At 36.5% G+C, this 19,844-nt stretch overlaps 1 protein-coding gene across 1 annotated transcript in view; it reads right to left on the bottom strand.

The window, feature by feature from the left end:
* Positions 1 to 19,844, bottom strand: part of FUT8 (fucosyltransferase 8) — a 171,063-nt gene that overhangs the window by 45,857 nt on the left and 105,362 nt on the right. Inside the window, exon 5 of the mRNA XM_052646732.1 lies at positions 17,703 to 17,940. Within this exon, the coding sequence (XP_052502692.1) occupies positions 17,703 to 17,940 (238 nt within the window). The remainder of the gene's footprint in view (positions 1 to 17,702; positions 17,941 to 19,844) is intronic.

Raw genomic sequence — 19,844 nt, 5'->3', positions numbered from 1 at the left:
AAGGCAATAACTTTAAAATGTTAGTTTGCTCTTGACAACAGATAATCTTCTCAAAATACAGCTCCTGGAATCATTTATTTCCCTGTTATTTTAAAGAATGACATAACAAGATAGAGGGTTCAGGCTGTTTTTTAGCCACAATGCAAGGATTTCATTCAAACTTTTCCCAAATGATTCTTTTCCCTCCTTTTCTTTTCATCTGCTCAGCATACTCTAAAGACCCAGGCAATTCATTTCAATGAGACTGAACTGCAAGGCAGTCTATAAGAAACGGTATGGCAAATGCATCAATTTACGTAGGAGTTTTCTTATGTACCTTTGGCCACTCCTGATTTTATTCAAATTCATAGATAATTCTGCTACTAAAACAGAGAGAAACATGTTTAAATAGTTGAGGACATATTACAGTTGTTATATTAAAATATGTATTAGTTTTTTTGTTAAACAACTGAAAATGCCAAGGAATATACAGTTTTATATAAAACCAATTCTAAATGTTTATATCAACATAGAACATAGAAACCACGATTGCTATTTATCACTAACGTATATTGCTTTCCAGGCTTAAAAAAAAAAAAGTTCAAAGAACAGATTTTATTTAATCAAATGAGAAACATTTAAATTATTCACAGCAGACCAGGGAACAGTGATTTGTCCATATATACATTAATTAGTTCAATACTAACATATTAACATTAATGACCCAGAAAAAGAAGGAGCTTGAAGCTATTATCAGATTTTAAAAATGTCACAAATATAGACATAACATTTACTATTCATATCATGGATGCCTATATGCACATACTACAAAATTAGGGAATCTTTATGCCTCCCTTGCCTTTATTTTTGGTGTCTGGAATACTGTTCAACTGACATGGAGCAATTTATCCTTTTTTCTCTTTGAAAAAATTCCCCCATATCCAACCATTTGATTAATAATTTAACATCATATTCTAAATTACATTAGCAGAAAATGCACCTCTTGATGTAGTTTAATACTTTCATGTGTGTTTAATTTAAAAAGTACAAATCTTTCAGGGTGACATTCATTGTTTATATTTTTGGCACTATTTGTAACACAGGGTCGAGTAATAATAACAAGGTTAATCCTATGTCACATCCTCAATTTAATCAAAACATTTCCTAACAAGCAATTCTATATTAACTTAATTACTTTTGCTGATATTCTTCAAAAGCATGGTTACATTTATTTATTGTTTGCCACAAACTGTTGGTAATGAGTTATAAAATTATGTGTTGTATTCCTATAAATACAAAACCTATCACAAAAATTGCAATTACTCTGAATGTGAACATTGATTTTCAGTTTTACCTATTCAATGACAGTAGTGAATGAATATAAAATGTAAGGTTTTATATAACTAAAGCACAAACATCTTCATACCTTTATAGCTGAAAAAATACCTGCATCTAAGCATCTTCTATCAAATTTGATTTGGAGTCCCTTGAGAAACACAACATAATTAGCTATCTGACTGATTTTTCAGTCACATTCTACTAAACTGAGAAGCAGATGGTTTAATGCTCTCTTCCACATAACTCAGCAAATCACAGGCAGAAGGGGAAATGATGCCCAGTTCTGATACTTTGGCACTGCTCTAAGTAAGATATAATAGGCACATAGCATTAAAACAAAAACAAAAACAAAAACACATCATTCCAAGCACTTCAAGTGTGCAGAATTCTATATCTAAGATTTCTGGTCATTTTACAGCTTTTCCAAGACCAGTTCAAATGCCTTTTTTTTTTTCATTATTTTGGCTGCACTGACTGTACCTCCCAGTCTTGGGAAGGTTTGTATCCTGGTTTGTTTGTATCTTTATAAACTACTAACCACATGTTGCCTCATGAAACAAATTTTGAAAAATGTTTGTGTTAATCTTTTTAGACGGAAAGCTTCTTGAGAACAGGGATTCTGTCTCAATTATTTACACTGAGATTGGCAAAATTTTCAGATTCTGAGGTCAGACTGGGGATTTCTTATTATCTCTGCCAAATGATTAATCTATATAAAATGTGAATAATGATGGCACCTATCATAAAGGTTTATTGTGAATATTAAATAACATAACATATTCAAAGTTCTTAAGCACTGTTATATTTTAAGGTTCACTAAATGTTAGCTATTGCTGTATGTAATATTGCTTTCATAATACCTGAACTGAGGAAGTATTCCATAAATATTTACTGAATCAAAGATATCCAAAGAGACAGACACATACACATATAGCTGAGATTTCATATAGGAAAATGCTCTAGTCCATAAAGTACTTTTAAACTTTGCTATTTTTTTAAAATAGCATTTTTTCAGTATAACAACAATTAGGCCACCATATTTTAAAAACATTTTCCAAACATTACCATGCCTATGATCTCATGTGCTCTGCATCAAGAGCCTGTGAATCATATAGATTAGAATCATAATATAATCATTATCACGTTATATTTCCTTTAGTTGATATAACTGGAAATGGAAAGTAACATTTTCAAGGATCATTTTGCTTGATGAGGTAGTAGTTACCTCATGAGAAGAGTTGACTCATTGGAAAAGACTGATGCTGGGAGGGATTGGGGGCAGGAGGAGAAGGGGACAACAGAGGATGACATGGCTGGATGGCATCACTGACTCGATGGACCTGAGTCTGAGTTAACTCTGGGAGTTGGTGATGGACAGGGAGGCCTGGCGTGCTGCGATTCATGGGGTACAAAGAGTTGGACACGGCTGAGCAACTGAACTGAACTGAGTAGTTTCGTTGCTAAGTCATGTCCGACTCTTTCGACCTCACAGACTGCAGCCTGCCAGGCTCCTTTGTCCATGGAATTTTTCAGGCAAGAATACTGGAGTGGGTTGCCATTTCCTTCTCCAGGATATCTTCCTGACCCAGGAATCGAACCCGGGTCTCTTGCATTACAGGCAGATTCTTTACCAACTGAGCTATGAGGGAGGCTACCTCATTTTGCTTAGAGGTGATTTAGTTAAAAAAAAAAAAAAAAAAAAGGCTCCACAACTGAGTAACAATTATTGGGTAGGCACTATTAGGTAAAAAGGGGACAGAATAAATCAAATAAGAATCTCAAAAAAGTCACAATATACTTACATAGACAAGTAAACAAGCTATTTAAAGACTATATTCTTAAGTGAGAACATGAGGTCAATTGGAGAGAAAGATCACAAAGGAAGTGATACTAAAAGATAAACAGGATTTCACGGGATGAAATACAGGAAAGAGTTTCTAGAAAGAATAAGTATGTTCCCAGCATAAAATAAAAGTGCACAGAAGTTTGAAGGAATAAATTTGTAGTTGGGCTGGTGAGACCAGGAATCCAGGGCAAATTCTGAGAAGTGGGCAGTACAGAAGCAGCAGCTTAATTTTATGTTTTCTAAGTAAGGAGTTAATATGTATCTCTCTAGAAACTGCACAGCCATGAAAGCTTTTAAGAAACAAAGTCATGTTTAATTTTGGAACTATCACTCTGCTGGCAGGGTGGAGAATGGATTAAAAGGGGATAGCTTCTGAAAGCAAAGGGGACAGTTAAGAGACAGAGAGAGATTAGGGATATGAAGATAACTTAAAGATAAATATACTTCACTATGACCTACCAACACACTTCTAGGCACATGTACAGCTTTCCAATCAATATGTTGCAAAATATTTGATGGAAGATAAAAACTTAAGGAGTTAAGACAGATATAAAAAGAACAGAAGAGAGAGAGCACAAAAATAGATCCATACATTGTCAATAGACTTTTTACAAAGGCACCAAAATGATTTGAAACTGAAAGGTCAGTTTTTCAATATGTAAGTCTGGAACAACTGGATAAACATATAGAAAACAATAAACCTCAACCCCTACCTCATACTTCACACAAAAATCAATATGAAAGGGATCACAGACATAAACATAAAAGCTAAAAACATAAGGCTTCTGGAAGAAAACATAAAACAATATCTTTGCAACCTTAAGATAGGCAAAGATTTCTTAGGACACAAAAAGCACTAATTTATAAGTCACAGAAAAAAAATCAATTAACTGGATTTCAGTAACGTTAAAAATTTTGATCTTCTAACGATACTGTTAAGAAAATGAACCCTGAGAGAAAATGTTTGTAAATTATGTTTCTGATAAAGAATCTGTATCTAGAGTACACACGCCTCTCCTATAAATTAAAAATAAGAAGTAAAAATAATCCACTTTTAAGAATTAGAAAAGACTTGAAAAGACTGAGGTGTTGGTTACATTATCAAAATTCATTGAATTATACATTTAAAATCTGTTTACTATAAATTGATTTCATCTCAAATTAACAAGTACATGAAAAAGACCAAACAAAGAAAAATCTATTCACAAGTTTACAGTCGTTGACACTATATTTGGTAATTATTATCTTAAGGTAGGAGTCAGCAAACTTTTTTTGTAAAAAGCTACTTAGGCTTTGCAGTCAGATGGTCTCTACTGCAACTATTCAGCTCTGCCACTGTAGTATGAAAGCTCATACTATTACCCTATGTCATACGGTCATAGACAATATGTTAACAAATGGACGTGGCTGTGTTCTAGTGAAACTTTATTTGCAAAATGGGTGGAGGGATGAGTTTAGCTGAGGATGACTGCTTCCTAGCCTCACTTTTAGAGTATAAGATTTTATTTGTAACACTCCGCCATAGAGAACTCTATGGCTTTGCCATATGTCATCATCTCTCAGGTGATAATATGGGTAGGAAAAATATCTTCTACATACAGTATGATGTGGAAAAGTTTGATAAGCACTGCCCTAGAGAAACTAACACATATGAACGAAGAGACATACACAAAGGTATTCAAAGATATATCTGTTTATAATGGCAAAAACGTGAATAATTTAAATGTCCATCAATGTGGGAATACAAAGGCACAATAGACACAGTAGGTAAATGAACTAAATGTCCACTTATTAACATATATTACAAATGGGTGCTTCTAAAATGGTCATTCATGACAAGCCATAGATAACAGTCTTTCCTCTGAAACAGATCTACCACAGCCCTTTAAAACGCAGATATCATATTCTTAAAGGACTATCTGACCTTCTAGAGTAAATCCAGGTACTACTGGCCAGACATTTCCAAAGGATGCTGCCCATGGACTGCTCTATATATTCTAACATCTCAATTTGTGTTAGTCGCTCAATTTGGGTGGCACCGTGGTTGGTACTGAATATAATCTAGGAAAACAGGGGACAAAGAATACATTGTCTACTTTTGTCAACCCTATTATTAGGTATTCTGAACTGCATGGATCAAGACTGACAAGATACGGCAGTAGAAGCAGTATTCTTAATATTAAAAGAATCAATTAATTCTTGATTCCCTTAGCATTACCTACATATTAGAGCTCCAAGATAGCATGTTTTATACCACATCCCCTTCTTCCCTCCCCAAATCATCATCTATCAGCTTGGAGAGCTAAAGAACTAATAGAAGACTAATGTTTTGTCAGGAAGGTTGTGACTGGGGTCAGCGATGGCTTTAGCTAAGCAGGCAACACAGTCCCCCAAACTAAAGGGAAAAAGGTTAGGTCTCCTTGACAGGAGCATACTCCTAGTCCCTAATCAGCCCATACACTAAGATTTCATTGGGCCAATGAAATAAAACCCAGAGGAACAGAGGAATGACGTTCAATTGGGCTGGGACTGCAGTGAAGCTGATCTGGTTCTCAGTGAGAGGTTGAGTAAGGGAGGGGGTGGATGTCTTCACCTTGCTCCTCTATCATAATTTCCCTCTTCTCTTTTCATTTACATTTCTCAAAGAGTTTCACAAGAAGCCATCAAATACTTCTAAGTTTGATTAACACTGGTTGTTAAAGTTTCTTAAAAGAAGCCCTGCTGAAATCCCATGACCCAATTATGCTATTCTGCTTTGTTCTCATAAAACCAAAGTGATAGTAACAAACAGGGTGATTTGGAACATATAAAGTGCTGTTAAAGACTGTATCAGTTTGAATCATTTCTGCTTTATTGACTATGCCAAAGCCTTTGACCGTGTGGATCACAATCAACTGTGGAAAACTCTGACAGAGATGGGAATACCAGACCACCTAACCTGCCTCTTGAGAAATCTGTATGCAGGTCAGGAAGGAACAGTTAGAACTGGACATGGAACAGCAGACTGGTTCCAAATAGGAAAAGGAGTACGTCAAGGCTGTCTATTGTCACCCTGCTTATTTAACTTCTATGCAGAGTACATCATGAGAAATGCTGAGCTGGAAGAAGCACAAGCTGGAATCAAGATTGCTGGGAAAAATATCAATAACCTCAGATATGCAGATGACATCACCCTTATGGCAGAAAGTGAAGAGGAACTAAAAAGCCTCTTGATGAAAGTGAAAGTGGAGAGTGAAAAAGTTGGCTTAAAGCTCAACATTCAGAAAACGAAGATCATGGCATCCAGTCCCATCACTTTATGGGAAATAGATGGGGAAACAGTGGAAACAGTGTCAGACTTTATTTTTCTGGGCTCCAAAATCACAGCAGATGGTGACTGCAGCCATGAAATTAAAAGACGCTTACTCCTAGGAAGAAAAGTTATGACCAACCTAGATAGCATATTCAAAAGCAGAGACATTACTTCGCCGACTAAGGTCCGTCTAGTCAAGGCTATGGTTTTTCCAGTGGTCATGTATGGATGTGAGAGTTGGACTGTGAAGAAGGCTGAGCTCCGAAGAATTGCTGCTTTTGAACTGTGGTGTTAGAGAAGACTCTTGAGAGTCCCTTGGACTCTGAAGGTACATAGAACCAGTTTGGATTCCAAGTCAAAGACACTGATCTGTTCCTATAGACTATGCCCTTCTTCATTTCCTTAAAGGCCTAGCTTACACTGCCAGTTCAGTTCAGTTCAGTTGCTCAGTCATGTCCGACTCTTGGCAATCCCATGAACTGCAGCATGCCAGGCCTCCCTGTCCATCACCACCTCCCAGAGTTTACCCAAACTCATGTCCATTGCGTCGGTGATGCCATCCAGTCACCTCATCCTCTGTCGTTCCCTTCTCCTGCCCTCAATCCCTCCCAGCATCAGGGTCTTTTCCAATGAGTCAACTCTTCACATCAGGTGGCCAAAGTATTGGAGTTTCAGCTTTAGCATCAGTCCTTCCAAAGAACACCCAGGACTGATCTCCTTTAGGATGGACTAATTGGATCTCCTTGCAGTCCAAGGGACTCTCAAGAGTCTTCTCCAACACCACAGTTCAAAAGCATCAATTCTTCTGTGCTCAGTTTTCCTTATAGTCCAACTCTCACATCCATACATGACCACTGGAAAAACCATAGCCTTGACTAGATGGACCTTTGTCAGCAAAGTAATGTCTCTGCTTTTTAATATGCTGTCTAGGTTGGTCATAACTTTCACTCCCAGTGATGTCTTTAATACTTCAGCCAGAAAGTTTCTCTGATTTCTGATGACCCACAAAATTCCAAACCTTTCTTACGACACTTAACATATCCTACCTTTGTCACATTTACAGATCTCTGTTTTAACATACTCAATGCAAGCTCCTAAAAGGCAGAGGCTGTATCTTATTCCCTTTAGCATCTAGAAACACTCAAATTTTTACATGGTGACTAATGCACTTCCCTGCTTTTGTAGGTGACTCACATATGTATAATTCCACTAAAGATGATGGCCTATTACTATTTCTGACTCCATGGAATTAGTCTATAATCTATAAAAACCAATGGAAGAGAGATAAAGAAATTCTACATTTCTGTCATACCCAGAGCTCTCGCACGTAAAACTTGCCAAAAGGGTCAGGTGGCATTTAGCTTTCTTTAGCATGTCAACAATTATCTTAATTATAGAATCATTCTAAACTTGCATGTGATCTACAGACTGTAAACAAATAAGACTCTTATCACAATGTAATACATTGATTGCATTTTAAAGAGAATATGAGAGGGAGAAGAAGAGAGACAGATCAACAAACCAGGGGTCTAAGAGCTCATATTAGAAAAAAAGAGTCTTTACTTTATGAAAAGATTTCCTTTGGAATTCTTTACATAGTCCCACTGGAATATTTAAAACATAACTTAATTATAACAATTCAATTTACAGCAAATTTTAAGAACACACTTTTAATATAAAAGGTATATGAGTACTTACAAAAACATTGATAATTTCTGATACAGGTATCAAGGTCAGGGCCCCAGACATTCCCATGGGAAACTGAGAGAGCCTGGATGATTCTATTTCTAGCAAACGTGGGTAGGTTCTAAAGAGACTTAAGAGGATTTTTCAAAACTTTTCCAATGAAATTATTTCCACTCCTCAATGACTTCTTATGCTAATTATGTATTGCTGCTTCCTAAAGCATACCTCTTTTCATCTCTGAACTCATTCTGCCAGATCTTTGTACAAAAGGGGCAGGATATATTGCTAAAAAAATTCATTCTTAGCAACAGACCATTTAAAAAAATGACAATTTAGTAAAAGTGCTTCACACAGCTTGCACAGTATAGTCACACTGGACCAGGATACAGAAGAGAAGCCTGAAATGTGGGAGACCTGGGTTCGATTCCTGGGTCAGGAAGATCCCCCGGAGAAGGAAATGGCAACCCACTCCAGTATTCTTGCCTGGAGAATCCCATGGACAGAGGAGCCTGGCAGGCTACAGTCCATGGGGTCGCAAAAGTCAGACATGACTTAACAACTAAACCACCACCACCACAAGAGATGGATTTTGTTTTTTTATTACATTTATTGTGTGTTGGTCAAGTGGTTGGCATTGTGTAAATAACCCAGAAGACCTAGGCCCTGCTGCTGTCTGTAATCGCCTTCAAGATAAAATAAATAGCTAAAAAAATGCAAAAATATTGGGTTGGCCAAAAAGTTCATTTGGGTTTTTCTGCGAGATGTTAGGGAAATGTGAACAAACCTTTTGGCCAACCCAACAGAATGGTACTGCTTAAAGTTTTCTTCAAAATGCTCCCAACAGCAAAGGAGGGTAAACTTCTACTACTAAGGATTTGAAGGCTGGACTAAACTTATGGATTGAATTTGCTATTTTATCAAAATTTTCATTTTACACCATTATATATCCTGTCTGTTTTATCATCTGAAAACGATTTAGCTTACATACCAGCAAATAAAATTGACAGTCCAGAAAAATGTACTGTGTTTATCCTGGCAGTTTGCAAACCTCTGACTCACTTTCTCCATGTTTACTCATATCTCAACATAAGAAGCATTTGTAGGACAAACATGGAAATAAATATCAACAGCCATGTTTAAGACGTGGGTGCACTCTGGGCAAAACTGTTGTGTGGACAAAGCTTCAGCTCTCTACTCCCATATTTCATAACTATAAATAAGATACCATAGATTCCTTTCTCTCCGCAGGTGTTAAGATGAAGATAAGAAAGTATCAGAGGGAAAGGTAGTTTGAGTTCTTCTGAGATACACATATATTCTAACTGGTATTTTATATTCCTGAGACAAAAATCTTTCTTTCCTTTATGGACCATGAACAGCAAAAGAAGTCTTGCAAAGGCTGAAATGAAAGTCTTTATGTACCTGCAAATGACATGTGTTTAAGTCAGTAGTTCTCAAAAGAGCAGGGTGTAGGGCAGAGAGACCTATTAGAGTCTGGAAGTAGGGATAGCTAGCTCAGTCTTCAGACTGTCTCCCTGTACCACTACCCCAATCCCACAGACACAGCCAATTTTAAAATCACTGATTACAGTGAGCCACTGTTATAGGTAGGAGTATACCTTCTATCTCAGGTATACTGGTGCAGAAAAAATATTAAGGCAACTGCAGAGAGACTATCTGACTGGTCCACAATTTTACTATGTTTAATTGCAGAGCGAGTCTAGTGCTTAAGGTTATTCTCAGAAGTTATTTCTCCTCTCTGGATCTCTTTCAATTTTTCCATGTAACTTTATAATTTTAAAAGGGAAAACTGTCTATGAAGTCCCTATAAAGGCCTAGTTTTCATCTCAGAATAAAGGATAACTTTCCTATTTTTGCAAATTATAATCTAATAATATATTCCATTACAACATTTTTGTTTTAAAACTTGGGGACCAAACATAGACAATGAAAAGAAACTCTGTGAAAATCATCTTAATACCTTTTATAGCTTTTAATCACTTTCCTTTATGACTACAGTCCCATAAAAGTGTGTAGGGAGATAAGTATTGAATATCATGGGCTTTATTAAAGCAAATCTGAGGTTCAGAAGTGATAATTAACTGCTTAAGTTCAGAAGGCTAAAAACAACAGAACTGAGATCAGACACAGTTAAACTCATAGACCACTATCCTCTCCTCTTCCTCACATTACCTAAACAGAGAAATAAAGATATTTTTACAGCACGGGATCTAAAATTTTAAATGCACTTATTTCATATTCTACTTAATCACCAAAGGCTGAAAATACTGCCGTAAAAATACTATGTAGAAGCAGGTCCGTAGTCTATCCTAACAGGTTATGTCTATAGATTATCAACCATATCATTAGTTTATCAAACAGTCCATCTGAGATCAACCATTGTTAAGGATACAAGCTTGTTAGATTATTTGGATGACTTCAATAGATATCTGGGTAGTTTTGTAAATGTCACAAATACTAGTTTCACAGGAAGAAGTTAAAGTATAATTTAATTTGTCTCAGCTTGCTAAAGATTTTCCTTTTAACCTTGGTGAGGTATTTGCTTAAAGAGTTTAATAATAGAATAACATATGATCCAGCACTTTCATCTCTGGGTATATTTCAAAGGAAATGAAATCATTATCTTGAAGAGATATCTGCACCCTTATGTTCACTGCAGCATTATTTATAATAACTCAGCCATTGGAAACAACTCAAACATCCATTGGTGAATGAATGGATAAAGAAAATAATACATATATATGCACATATGTATATGTATATATATATGCACACACATTTTTATATATACACAATGCCATATTATTCAGTCATGAGAAAGAAAGAAACCTTGTCATTTGCAACAACATGGACAGGCCTTAAGGATATGATGCTAAGTGAAATAAGTCAGTCAGAGAAACACACACACTGCATGATCTCCCTTGTATGTGGAATCTAAAAAAAACAAACTCATTGGAAAAGAGAATGGACTGGTGGTTGCCCGAGGTAAAGAGAGGTGAAGACAGGGAAAGTTGGGGGAAAGGGGTGATGGTGGTCAAAAGTATAAACTTCCAAAAGAAAAGGATATCTAAATTCTGAGGATGTGCTGACTTTATTTTTCTGGGCTCCAAAATCACTGCAGATGGTGACTGCAGCCATGAAATTAAAAGACGCTTACTCCTTGGAAGGAAAGTTATGACCAACCTAGACAGCATATTAAAAAGCAGAGACATTACTTTGCCAACAAAGGTCCATCTAGTCAAGGCTATGGTTTTTCCAGTGGTCATGTATGGATGTGAGAGTTGGACTGTGAAGAAAGCTGAGCACAGAAGAATTGATGCTTTTGAACTGTGGTGTTGGAGAAGACTCTTGAGAATCCCTTGGACTGCAGGGAGATCCAACCAGTCCATCCTAAAGGAGATCAGTCCTGGGTATTCATTGGTAGGACTGATGTTGAAGCTGAAAATCCAATCCTTTGGCCATCTGATGCGAAGAGCTGACTCATTGGAAAAGACCCTGATGCTGGGAAAGATTGAGGGCAGGAGGAGAAGGGACGACAGAGGATGAGATGGTTGGATGGCATAACCGACTCAATGGACACGGGCTTGGGTGGACTCCGGGAGTTGGTGATGGACAGGAAGGCCTGGCGTGCTGCAGTTCATGGGGTTGCAAAGAGTCGGACATGACTGAGCGACTGAACTGAACTGAACATACAGCATGGTGACTATAGTTAACAATACTGTATTGTAGAGTTGAAGGTAACTAATAGAGTAAATCTTAAAAGTTCTCATTACAAGAGAAAACATTTCTAGCCATGTGAGAAGATAGATTTTTACTAAACTTATGTTGTATATCTTAAACTAATAAAGGAAAGTCACTCAGTCGTGTCTGACTCTTTGCAACCCCATGGACTGTAGCCTACCAGGCTCCTCTGTCCATGGGGTTTTCCAGGCAAGAATACTGGAGTGAGTTGCCATTTCCTTCTCCAGGGGATCTTCCTGACCCAGGGATCAAACCCAGGTCTCCCACATTGTAGACAGATGCTTTACCAAATTAATAAAATGTTATGTCAATTACATCTCTAATATAATTGGAAAAAAACTGCTCAACCAAGGTAGAAAACTAAATTACCTTCCTATTCTCTCTACATAAAACGGTAATGCAAAATTGTTATCCTACAGACAACAATTATGCAAATTTTAAATAAAATGCAGGAAACATAGCATTATGTAAGTGCTTTAGGCTTCCCAGGTGGCCCAGTGGTAAAGAATCTGCCTGCTAAGGCAGGAGACCCAAGAGATGCTGGTTAGATCCCTGGGTTAGCAAGATCCCCTGGAACAGGAAATGGCAATCCACTCCAGTGTTCTTGCCTGGAAAATCCCAGGGACAGAGGAGCCTGACGGGCTACAGTCCGTGGGGTCACAAAGATTTGGACATGACTGAGCACAAGGTAAGGGGCCTTAGGCAGAAGACCCCCAAATACACGTTAGATATGTACTTTAGAGTACTAAGGACTTACCCATGTCACAATAAATTTTAATTGTTTGTTCTAGTTGTCTGCCTTTCCCCCAGGCTGACCAGATAGTACATAGTCCTTGCTGTCCAAGGGACTCGCAAGAGTCTTCTCCAACACCACAGTTGAAAAGCATCAATTCTTCGGCACTCAGCTTTCTTCACAGCCCAACTCTCACATCCATACATGACCACTGGAAAAACCATAACCTTGACTCGTTGGACCTGCATTGGCAAAGTAATGTCTCTGCTTTTTAACATGCTGTCTAGGTTGGTCATAACTTTCCTTCCAAGGAATAAGCATCTTTTAATCTCATGGCTGCAGTCACCATCTGCAGTGATTTTGGAGCCCCCAAAAATAAAGTCAGCTAACTTTTCCACTGTTTGCCCATCTATTTGCCATGAAGCGATAGGACCGGATGCCATGATCTTAATTTTCTGAACGTGAGGTTTAAGCCAACTTTTTCCAGCAAGCAGCAATCTATCCAAACATACACTTAAGTCAGATACCTCTAGGGCATTAAATTTTTTCATATTTATAAGCACTGTTTCTTACTAGTCATTATTTTCATTTAAAAGAAAGTTTTTCAATTAGATTTATCAAATTAAGTAATTCAGTTTAATTTATGACAATGAAAGACAAGAGAAGGAAATGCAAAACACCCAAATGGTTTAATTGCTAATCTGAACATGAAGGGAAAAAAATAATGGAGAACTGAGTTTAAATGGCTTAAGTTCCCTAATGCTAAATCAATGTATTCAAGAGTAAACAGCAACTACAAAAGTATCTTGGAAACCGGTAGTCATACATAGCCTAAAACAGTCAACAAAATTTAACAAATCAATTACTGTTGAAAGATACTTCAAACTATTAAATGCCAAGATTCCCATTCTAAATTATCATAAGGAATCTATTTGGAAGAATCAAGCCTATTACATGTAGTTAGTTCAGGTTTAGGAAACATTCTGCAATACAGAAAAATAACTGACCATTTTATCAACAACCTTAGAACCGACATGACAGTTGTAGGTAACAAGGAAAGATTATTATTTTCAATTGGAAGCATAATTTTTATATTTTGCTTCACTAAACCAAATTTTTGGAGAAGGAAATGGCAACCCACTACAGTATCTTGCCTGGGAAATCCCACGGACAGAGGAGCTTCACAGGCTATAGTCCACGGGGTCAGAAAGAGTCAGAAACAACTTAGCAACTAAACAGCAGCATTTTACTACAAAGGATATGGTTTCATACACAAATATAAAAAAATGAAGGAGGAAAAACAAAGAATTGAACTTACAACAATCTATGATTTGGCTATTCAAATGATCAAATGTGGATACTAATTTCTATACTGGTGACAGATTTGCACAGAAGTCACTAAATTCCACCTGCAGGCACATCGTGTCAAGTGAGTACAAACAGCAATAATTTCATGGCAGTCGTGTCATAATATCCTAAAAATCTTTGTACAGGTCAGAATAATAACAGCTTTAGTTGACTTATGGTTAACTGAAGGATTAATGTCAAAGAGCTTATTAAAATTCACTCTGATTTCTCTAATTCTAGAAATAGGTTTCTCCAAAAGGTACATATATAGTGTATATAAACAGACATAGAAGTGGATGGCAATCATACTTCTCATAAAAATTAAGGTATTCTAAGTTGTAAAATAAACCTCTTCTTTTGGATATAAGATTAGCATCTAAATTATTTTACTTATAATGAATTCTGAAAGAACATTGAAAATAACTACTAGTTTAATTAAAGGTGTCCAACAGGCATAGGTTAATTCATTAGCATGAAGAAAGATGTATGATTTTATACAGTATCTGTAGTGAAAAAGCAAAGATATATTTAATTAAAATTATAATTCTATGATACCATAATAAAATGATTTCTTTAATCAGGGACAGCAAATTACTAAGAAGAAAATACCACTGGTAACTCTTCAGTACCTAAAATTATATGAAAGATTCAGGAAAAGTTACAGGGTAGAGGGAGGAAAGAGGATAGAGTTATGAAATTCATCATATTATTTAGTTCCCAGACATTAAAAACCGTTCTACGCTTCTAATCATTATTCTGCTAGGTAAGGCATTTGACAGTAGCGTACTAGGAAGGACTTAGACTGGAGGTAGGTAGAGTGAATGTATTAACCAGAGTTCTGTCGTTTATAAGCTCTGTGATTGTGGATAAGCCACTTAGCATCTACCAGGTCTTAAGAATCCACATAAAAAAGTAAGGATGATTTGGAGAGTCTGTTTAACTGTAACATGAAGAAATTCTGAATGTTTCAAATTCAAGCCTTTACATAAAAATATTTTATTGATGTATAGTTGCTTTACAATGTTATTTTCTGCTGTACAGCAAAGTGAATCCGCCATATGTGGATATATAACCCCCTTTTCTGGATTTCCTTCCCATTTACATCACCAGAGAGCATTAAGTAGATTTCCATATGCTATACAGTAGGTTCTCATTAGTTGTCTATTTTATATATTTATTTTCCTTCCATTTATTTTGGCCATCTTTATTGGCTGTCTATAGCACTTTATAATTTCCAGCGTAACAGCCGTCCTTAGCTTTTCTTAATTATTATTCCTGAGAATCTTATATTTTTTGTGCAAAAGTAATTATATTTTCTAACTGCTGTTTTGTAGATGTGTAAAAACACAACAGACTCTTTTCCAATAATATTATGTCTACTAGAACAGGTATTGTTCAAAGTAAAGTGAAAGTCTCAATGACTCAGTCATGTCCAATTCTTTGCGAGTCCATGGACTGCAGGCTCCTCTGTCCATGGAATTCTCCAGGCAGTAATACTGGAGTGGGTTGCCATTCCTTTCTCCATATTTTATATTTTTAATCTTCATGTTCTATAGTTGCCACTACATACTACAAAATATATAAGGAAGGATTACAATCAAACAAACCAAATAACTACTTGTAGCATATTGGCATGGCCAACCTATGTATCAAATCGGAAAGTCTAGTGAGGCTAACTTTTCACATTTTTTATTAACTGACTGCTACTCATAAAGTTACCTCTCCTTTGAAACGCTGAAACTTATTCTTTGCAGGCTATATGCTTCCACAATCAAAGAAGCTTGAAACTGAACTAAGTACACAAAATGAAAAAGCCACAGTGAGATGGATAAGAGTTGCTTTTTCTGTATCTCCCTAACCTTGACACCTAATCTGTTTGTACCAGCTATAAACCACAGACCAGATCAACGGGAGTGCGTGTGTGTTCAGTCGCTCAGTCATGTCCGACGCTTTGTGACTCCATGGACTGAAGCCCACCAGGCTCCTCTGTCATGGGATTTTCCAGGCAAGAATACTGGAGTGGGTTGCCATCTCCTCCTCCAGGGGACTGAACGTCTCCTGTGTCTCCTGCACTGGCAGGCAGATTCTTTACCACTGAAAGACCTGAGAAGCTGGATCAATGGAAGAGGAAACCTCAAAACTAAAGCTCAGCTAAGTTTTAGATTAGGAGGTTCACTTTAAAATTTGAAGTGAGCTACAAAGAAAAAACAAATGCTGATATACAGAATAAGGCTCCCAAAGAAGACAAAATTCTTATCACAAGATGATACTTTAAATCCATAAAGGACATTTTATAGAGCAACTTAAGGCATTTTATAGAAGAAATTACCCAATTAACTTTCTTGACATTTCTGTGAAGTGTTACTTGTATTTCCCAAAGGAGGCAAAAACAAACAAAGGAACTAAAGTTACTCACTTTGCCAATGACATCGCTCCTTAATTCACACCTAGTGTTTTAACGTGTGAAAAAAGGTGCTCAACTCCATAAGAAATTATATTAACTGAAATGCCTCAGCATTTTGAAAAATGCTGGACTTCTAAGATGTGAGTGCAGAGATAGCGTACTGACTTACTACGCATTTCACCTAATCACTTAGTTCCGTATATGTCACACTGTTGGCCCTCAGTGAATATACTATTAAAGGCATCTAACAATTACTTGAGCTTATATGTCAGGTACTGTGCTAAGTGCGTTACACATATTAGTGTATTTAATCCTATCAACAACTCAAAGAGGCAAGTTAATTGTTACTCTTCATTTTATGAATGAGGAAATGAAGGCCTAGGTTAACTTTACTTGCCCAAGATTACAAAAAGATACAGCAAAGATATTAACAAAGGCAGCCCAACTTTGGACCTTATTTAAAGATCATCACTGTAGAAAAACATAAAACATTAGTGGTAAGAAACTCTATCTATACTCTATCCCTTCTATCACCAAGTCCTTGGAGAGAAATTTCTTGCTCATCTTTGCATCTCTTCTCATGCCTAGCATTGTACCTTAAACACATTGTTCCTCATTAAATGTTTCCTGAATAAAATTAAAATCACATAAACAAATTAGGCTTCATTGTCCTCAACTATAAAATGGAGATAAAGGTACCTGCACTGTCTAGGTGGTTCTCATAGAATGGTCTTTGAACCTGGAAACTTTGTCAGAAATACAAATTTCAGGCCCTGTCTCAGGCTTACTGAATCAGAAAACAGTATTTTAATAAGCTTTCCAGATAATTTTCATGTATGCTGAAGTTTGAGAACCAGCAATCTATGTTATAATTACGAGGATCAAATGAGTACAATAATGTGAAAGCACCCCAAAAAGCGAAGGTACGTCATCATCATTGAAAGAATAAATTATGTTCCTTGAAAAAACTTAGTGATTTTGCTAGATCCAGATAAAAATGAACATTAGAGATGAAACTGATCATGGGGGAATTCCCTGGTAGTCCAGTGATTAGGACTCTGCACTTCCACGGCAGAGGGCACAGGCTGGGGAACTAAGATTCCTGCATGCTGTGTGGTGTGGCCAAAAAATAAAACATTTATCATGAAACACTTTGTGAATAAAATATTACCATTCCAGATTTTATCTGGATAACGTATAGTATTCACAATGCAGAGAAAAATACTATAATCTATACGGCTGTAAGTAGAAATCCGATAACTTGGTTATGCAGTAGTTCAACCCAGAGAGATGACAAGTTGCACAGGCTTCTTACCTGACCAGTGTCCAGTGGAGACACCAGATCTGTCTGTGCAGGTCTCACTTACAGGTCTAAACACAGTTTCCCATCCTCCAGTAGCATAGCGCCAATTGTGAGACTCCAAGATGAGTGTTCGCTGGGTGCCATATGCAATCATAAAGCAGTAGACCACGTGATGGAGCTGACAGCCATAGCCACAGCCTTTGTTGATGTTACACACCAGCTTCTTGGCTTGGCTGCAGTCCTTGGGATTCTGTCAGTAAGGAAGAGAAACAAAGGCGACAATAAACTAGTTGTATGGAGAGGTTAACTTCTCTTTATAGGTGGCAACTGTCAAAAATCAATATAATAAGCCAGGACCAGTTCAGTATATCTTACTAAGCAAGGAATTTAGCTTTTAAGATTAGATTTCAAACAATCCACTGAAAATTTTATGTGCATACTTTGGGAGATGGCAGTGAAAAAGGCCAGACACTTCAGAAACATCACCAACAAATGTGAAATTAAGCAGTTACATAAAAAAATAACAATAATAATATTCTTTCGCTTCTCTTTCACTCAGTACATTCAAGTATGATCCTCTTTGAACTCAAAGTTGCACACACTGAAACAGTTATAAAAGGAGGAAAATAGTTTGTTTACTCCAGCTGCACTTCAGCATTCTGAGCTTATTACCTTCACAGATGAAACTCAAATTATCTTAAAGGAAAAACTGTAATTTATCTAATACTGCTACCTATTCCAGATTTCAAGATGTCACCAACAAAATGGACTTTTTCATTATTGAAGTAAAGCCACTGAATACTGTAACAGGATATGAGTACAACAGTTTAAAAATATCAGTCATAGGACTTTAAGAAAACAAAATTGATGCTGCTGGTAATTTTCAAAATAAAATGTAGAACAGGCTTTATATCAGATATATTGATAATGTGTTATGTCCAATTTTTAATCAGGCTAGCCATTTTTTCTTACTTACATACTTTGATATAAGATGACTAGCAAGTGGTTAAAACACTTTAATATTATTTGTAATTATCTAACAATGGGTCCAGTGGGGTTAAGCAAATGTGAAAAATTCTTTTTTTCCCATTCTAAGGTTTCAGCCCCATCGTATTTCATTTGGGCTATTTGTAAATACCCTAGGCAGCTTAGTGCTTCAAATAGAAATCTGTTTTGACAAGGACTCCTTAGCCTGAGAAAATTTTCAAGCTGTTCTGTCTGCAGGTCTGGGAGAGAAAGAACGGGTCCTTTAGGAACAGCATCTTTTCTTCCATATAGCAATAAGCAAGGTAATCAGTTCTCAATTTATATCAGCCTTTAATAAACCAGTTGCTAAACCACAAATCTACAACTATTTTCTAGGGACATCATCTTGTCATATCATCATCATACTTGTCATGTCAAGTAGAGCCCTAGAAACAAAAGCTAGGATGATTAGGCTATAAAATGATTCAGGAAAAAAAAAAAAAAAAGCTGAGAAGGGAAAATGCAACACACAATTACTTTCAGAATTATCTTTCATATTCAGATGTGCCACTGCAGGCTAGTCCTTTCAGATCAAAGAAGAACCTATACCATCAAGAGTCTTGTAAAAAGAGTTAGAGCCCTTAAGAATTGAAGAAAGTCCAGATAAAATTCAGCAAGATGTGGTCAATGCTGTCTCCTCAGTCAAGTTCTAGAGTTGCTGATTCTCTTTGCTTGAGACTGAACTCAAGGACAGACTCCTCAGGCTATAAAAATTCCCACTTCAGCCACGGAAGATTTGAGAGGAACAGAGTGGGTCTGATGTTGGGAGACCAATTCATCATTTACTTTCTTACAATATTATACAAGGATCTGGAAGTAAATAATGTTCTCAAACTGATTCAAAGCTTTATTATTAATTCAATAGTTAAGACAGCAAAGAGTATTGACATTTGTTAGATTTTTCATGATGTGTAAGAAATAAAACACCCTGAATATTTCTGAAATTCATATGAATGAAAATGTCCTTCACATATTTTTCAATAAACATTTTCTTTTAGAACTGCTTTGAGATGTACAGAATTATTGCAAAGTTAGTACAGAGATCCCACATACCTCACAACCAACCAGTTTTCCATATTATTATATCTTATATTAGTTTTAATTTTTTTTAAGGAAAAAAGAGAGTAA

This window comes from Budorcas taxicolor, chromosome 10 (assembly GCF_023091745.1).
Source record: "Budorcas taxicolor isolate Tak-1 chromosome 10, Takin1.1, whole genome shotgun sequence".
NCBI classification, from domain to species: Eukaryota; Metazoa; Chordata; class Mammalia; order Artiodactyla; family Bovidae; genus Budorcas; species Budorcas taxicolor.
This window is presented reverse-complemented; position numbering and strand designations above follow the sequence as displayed.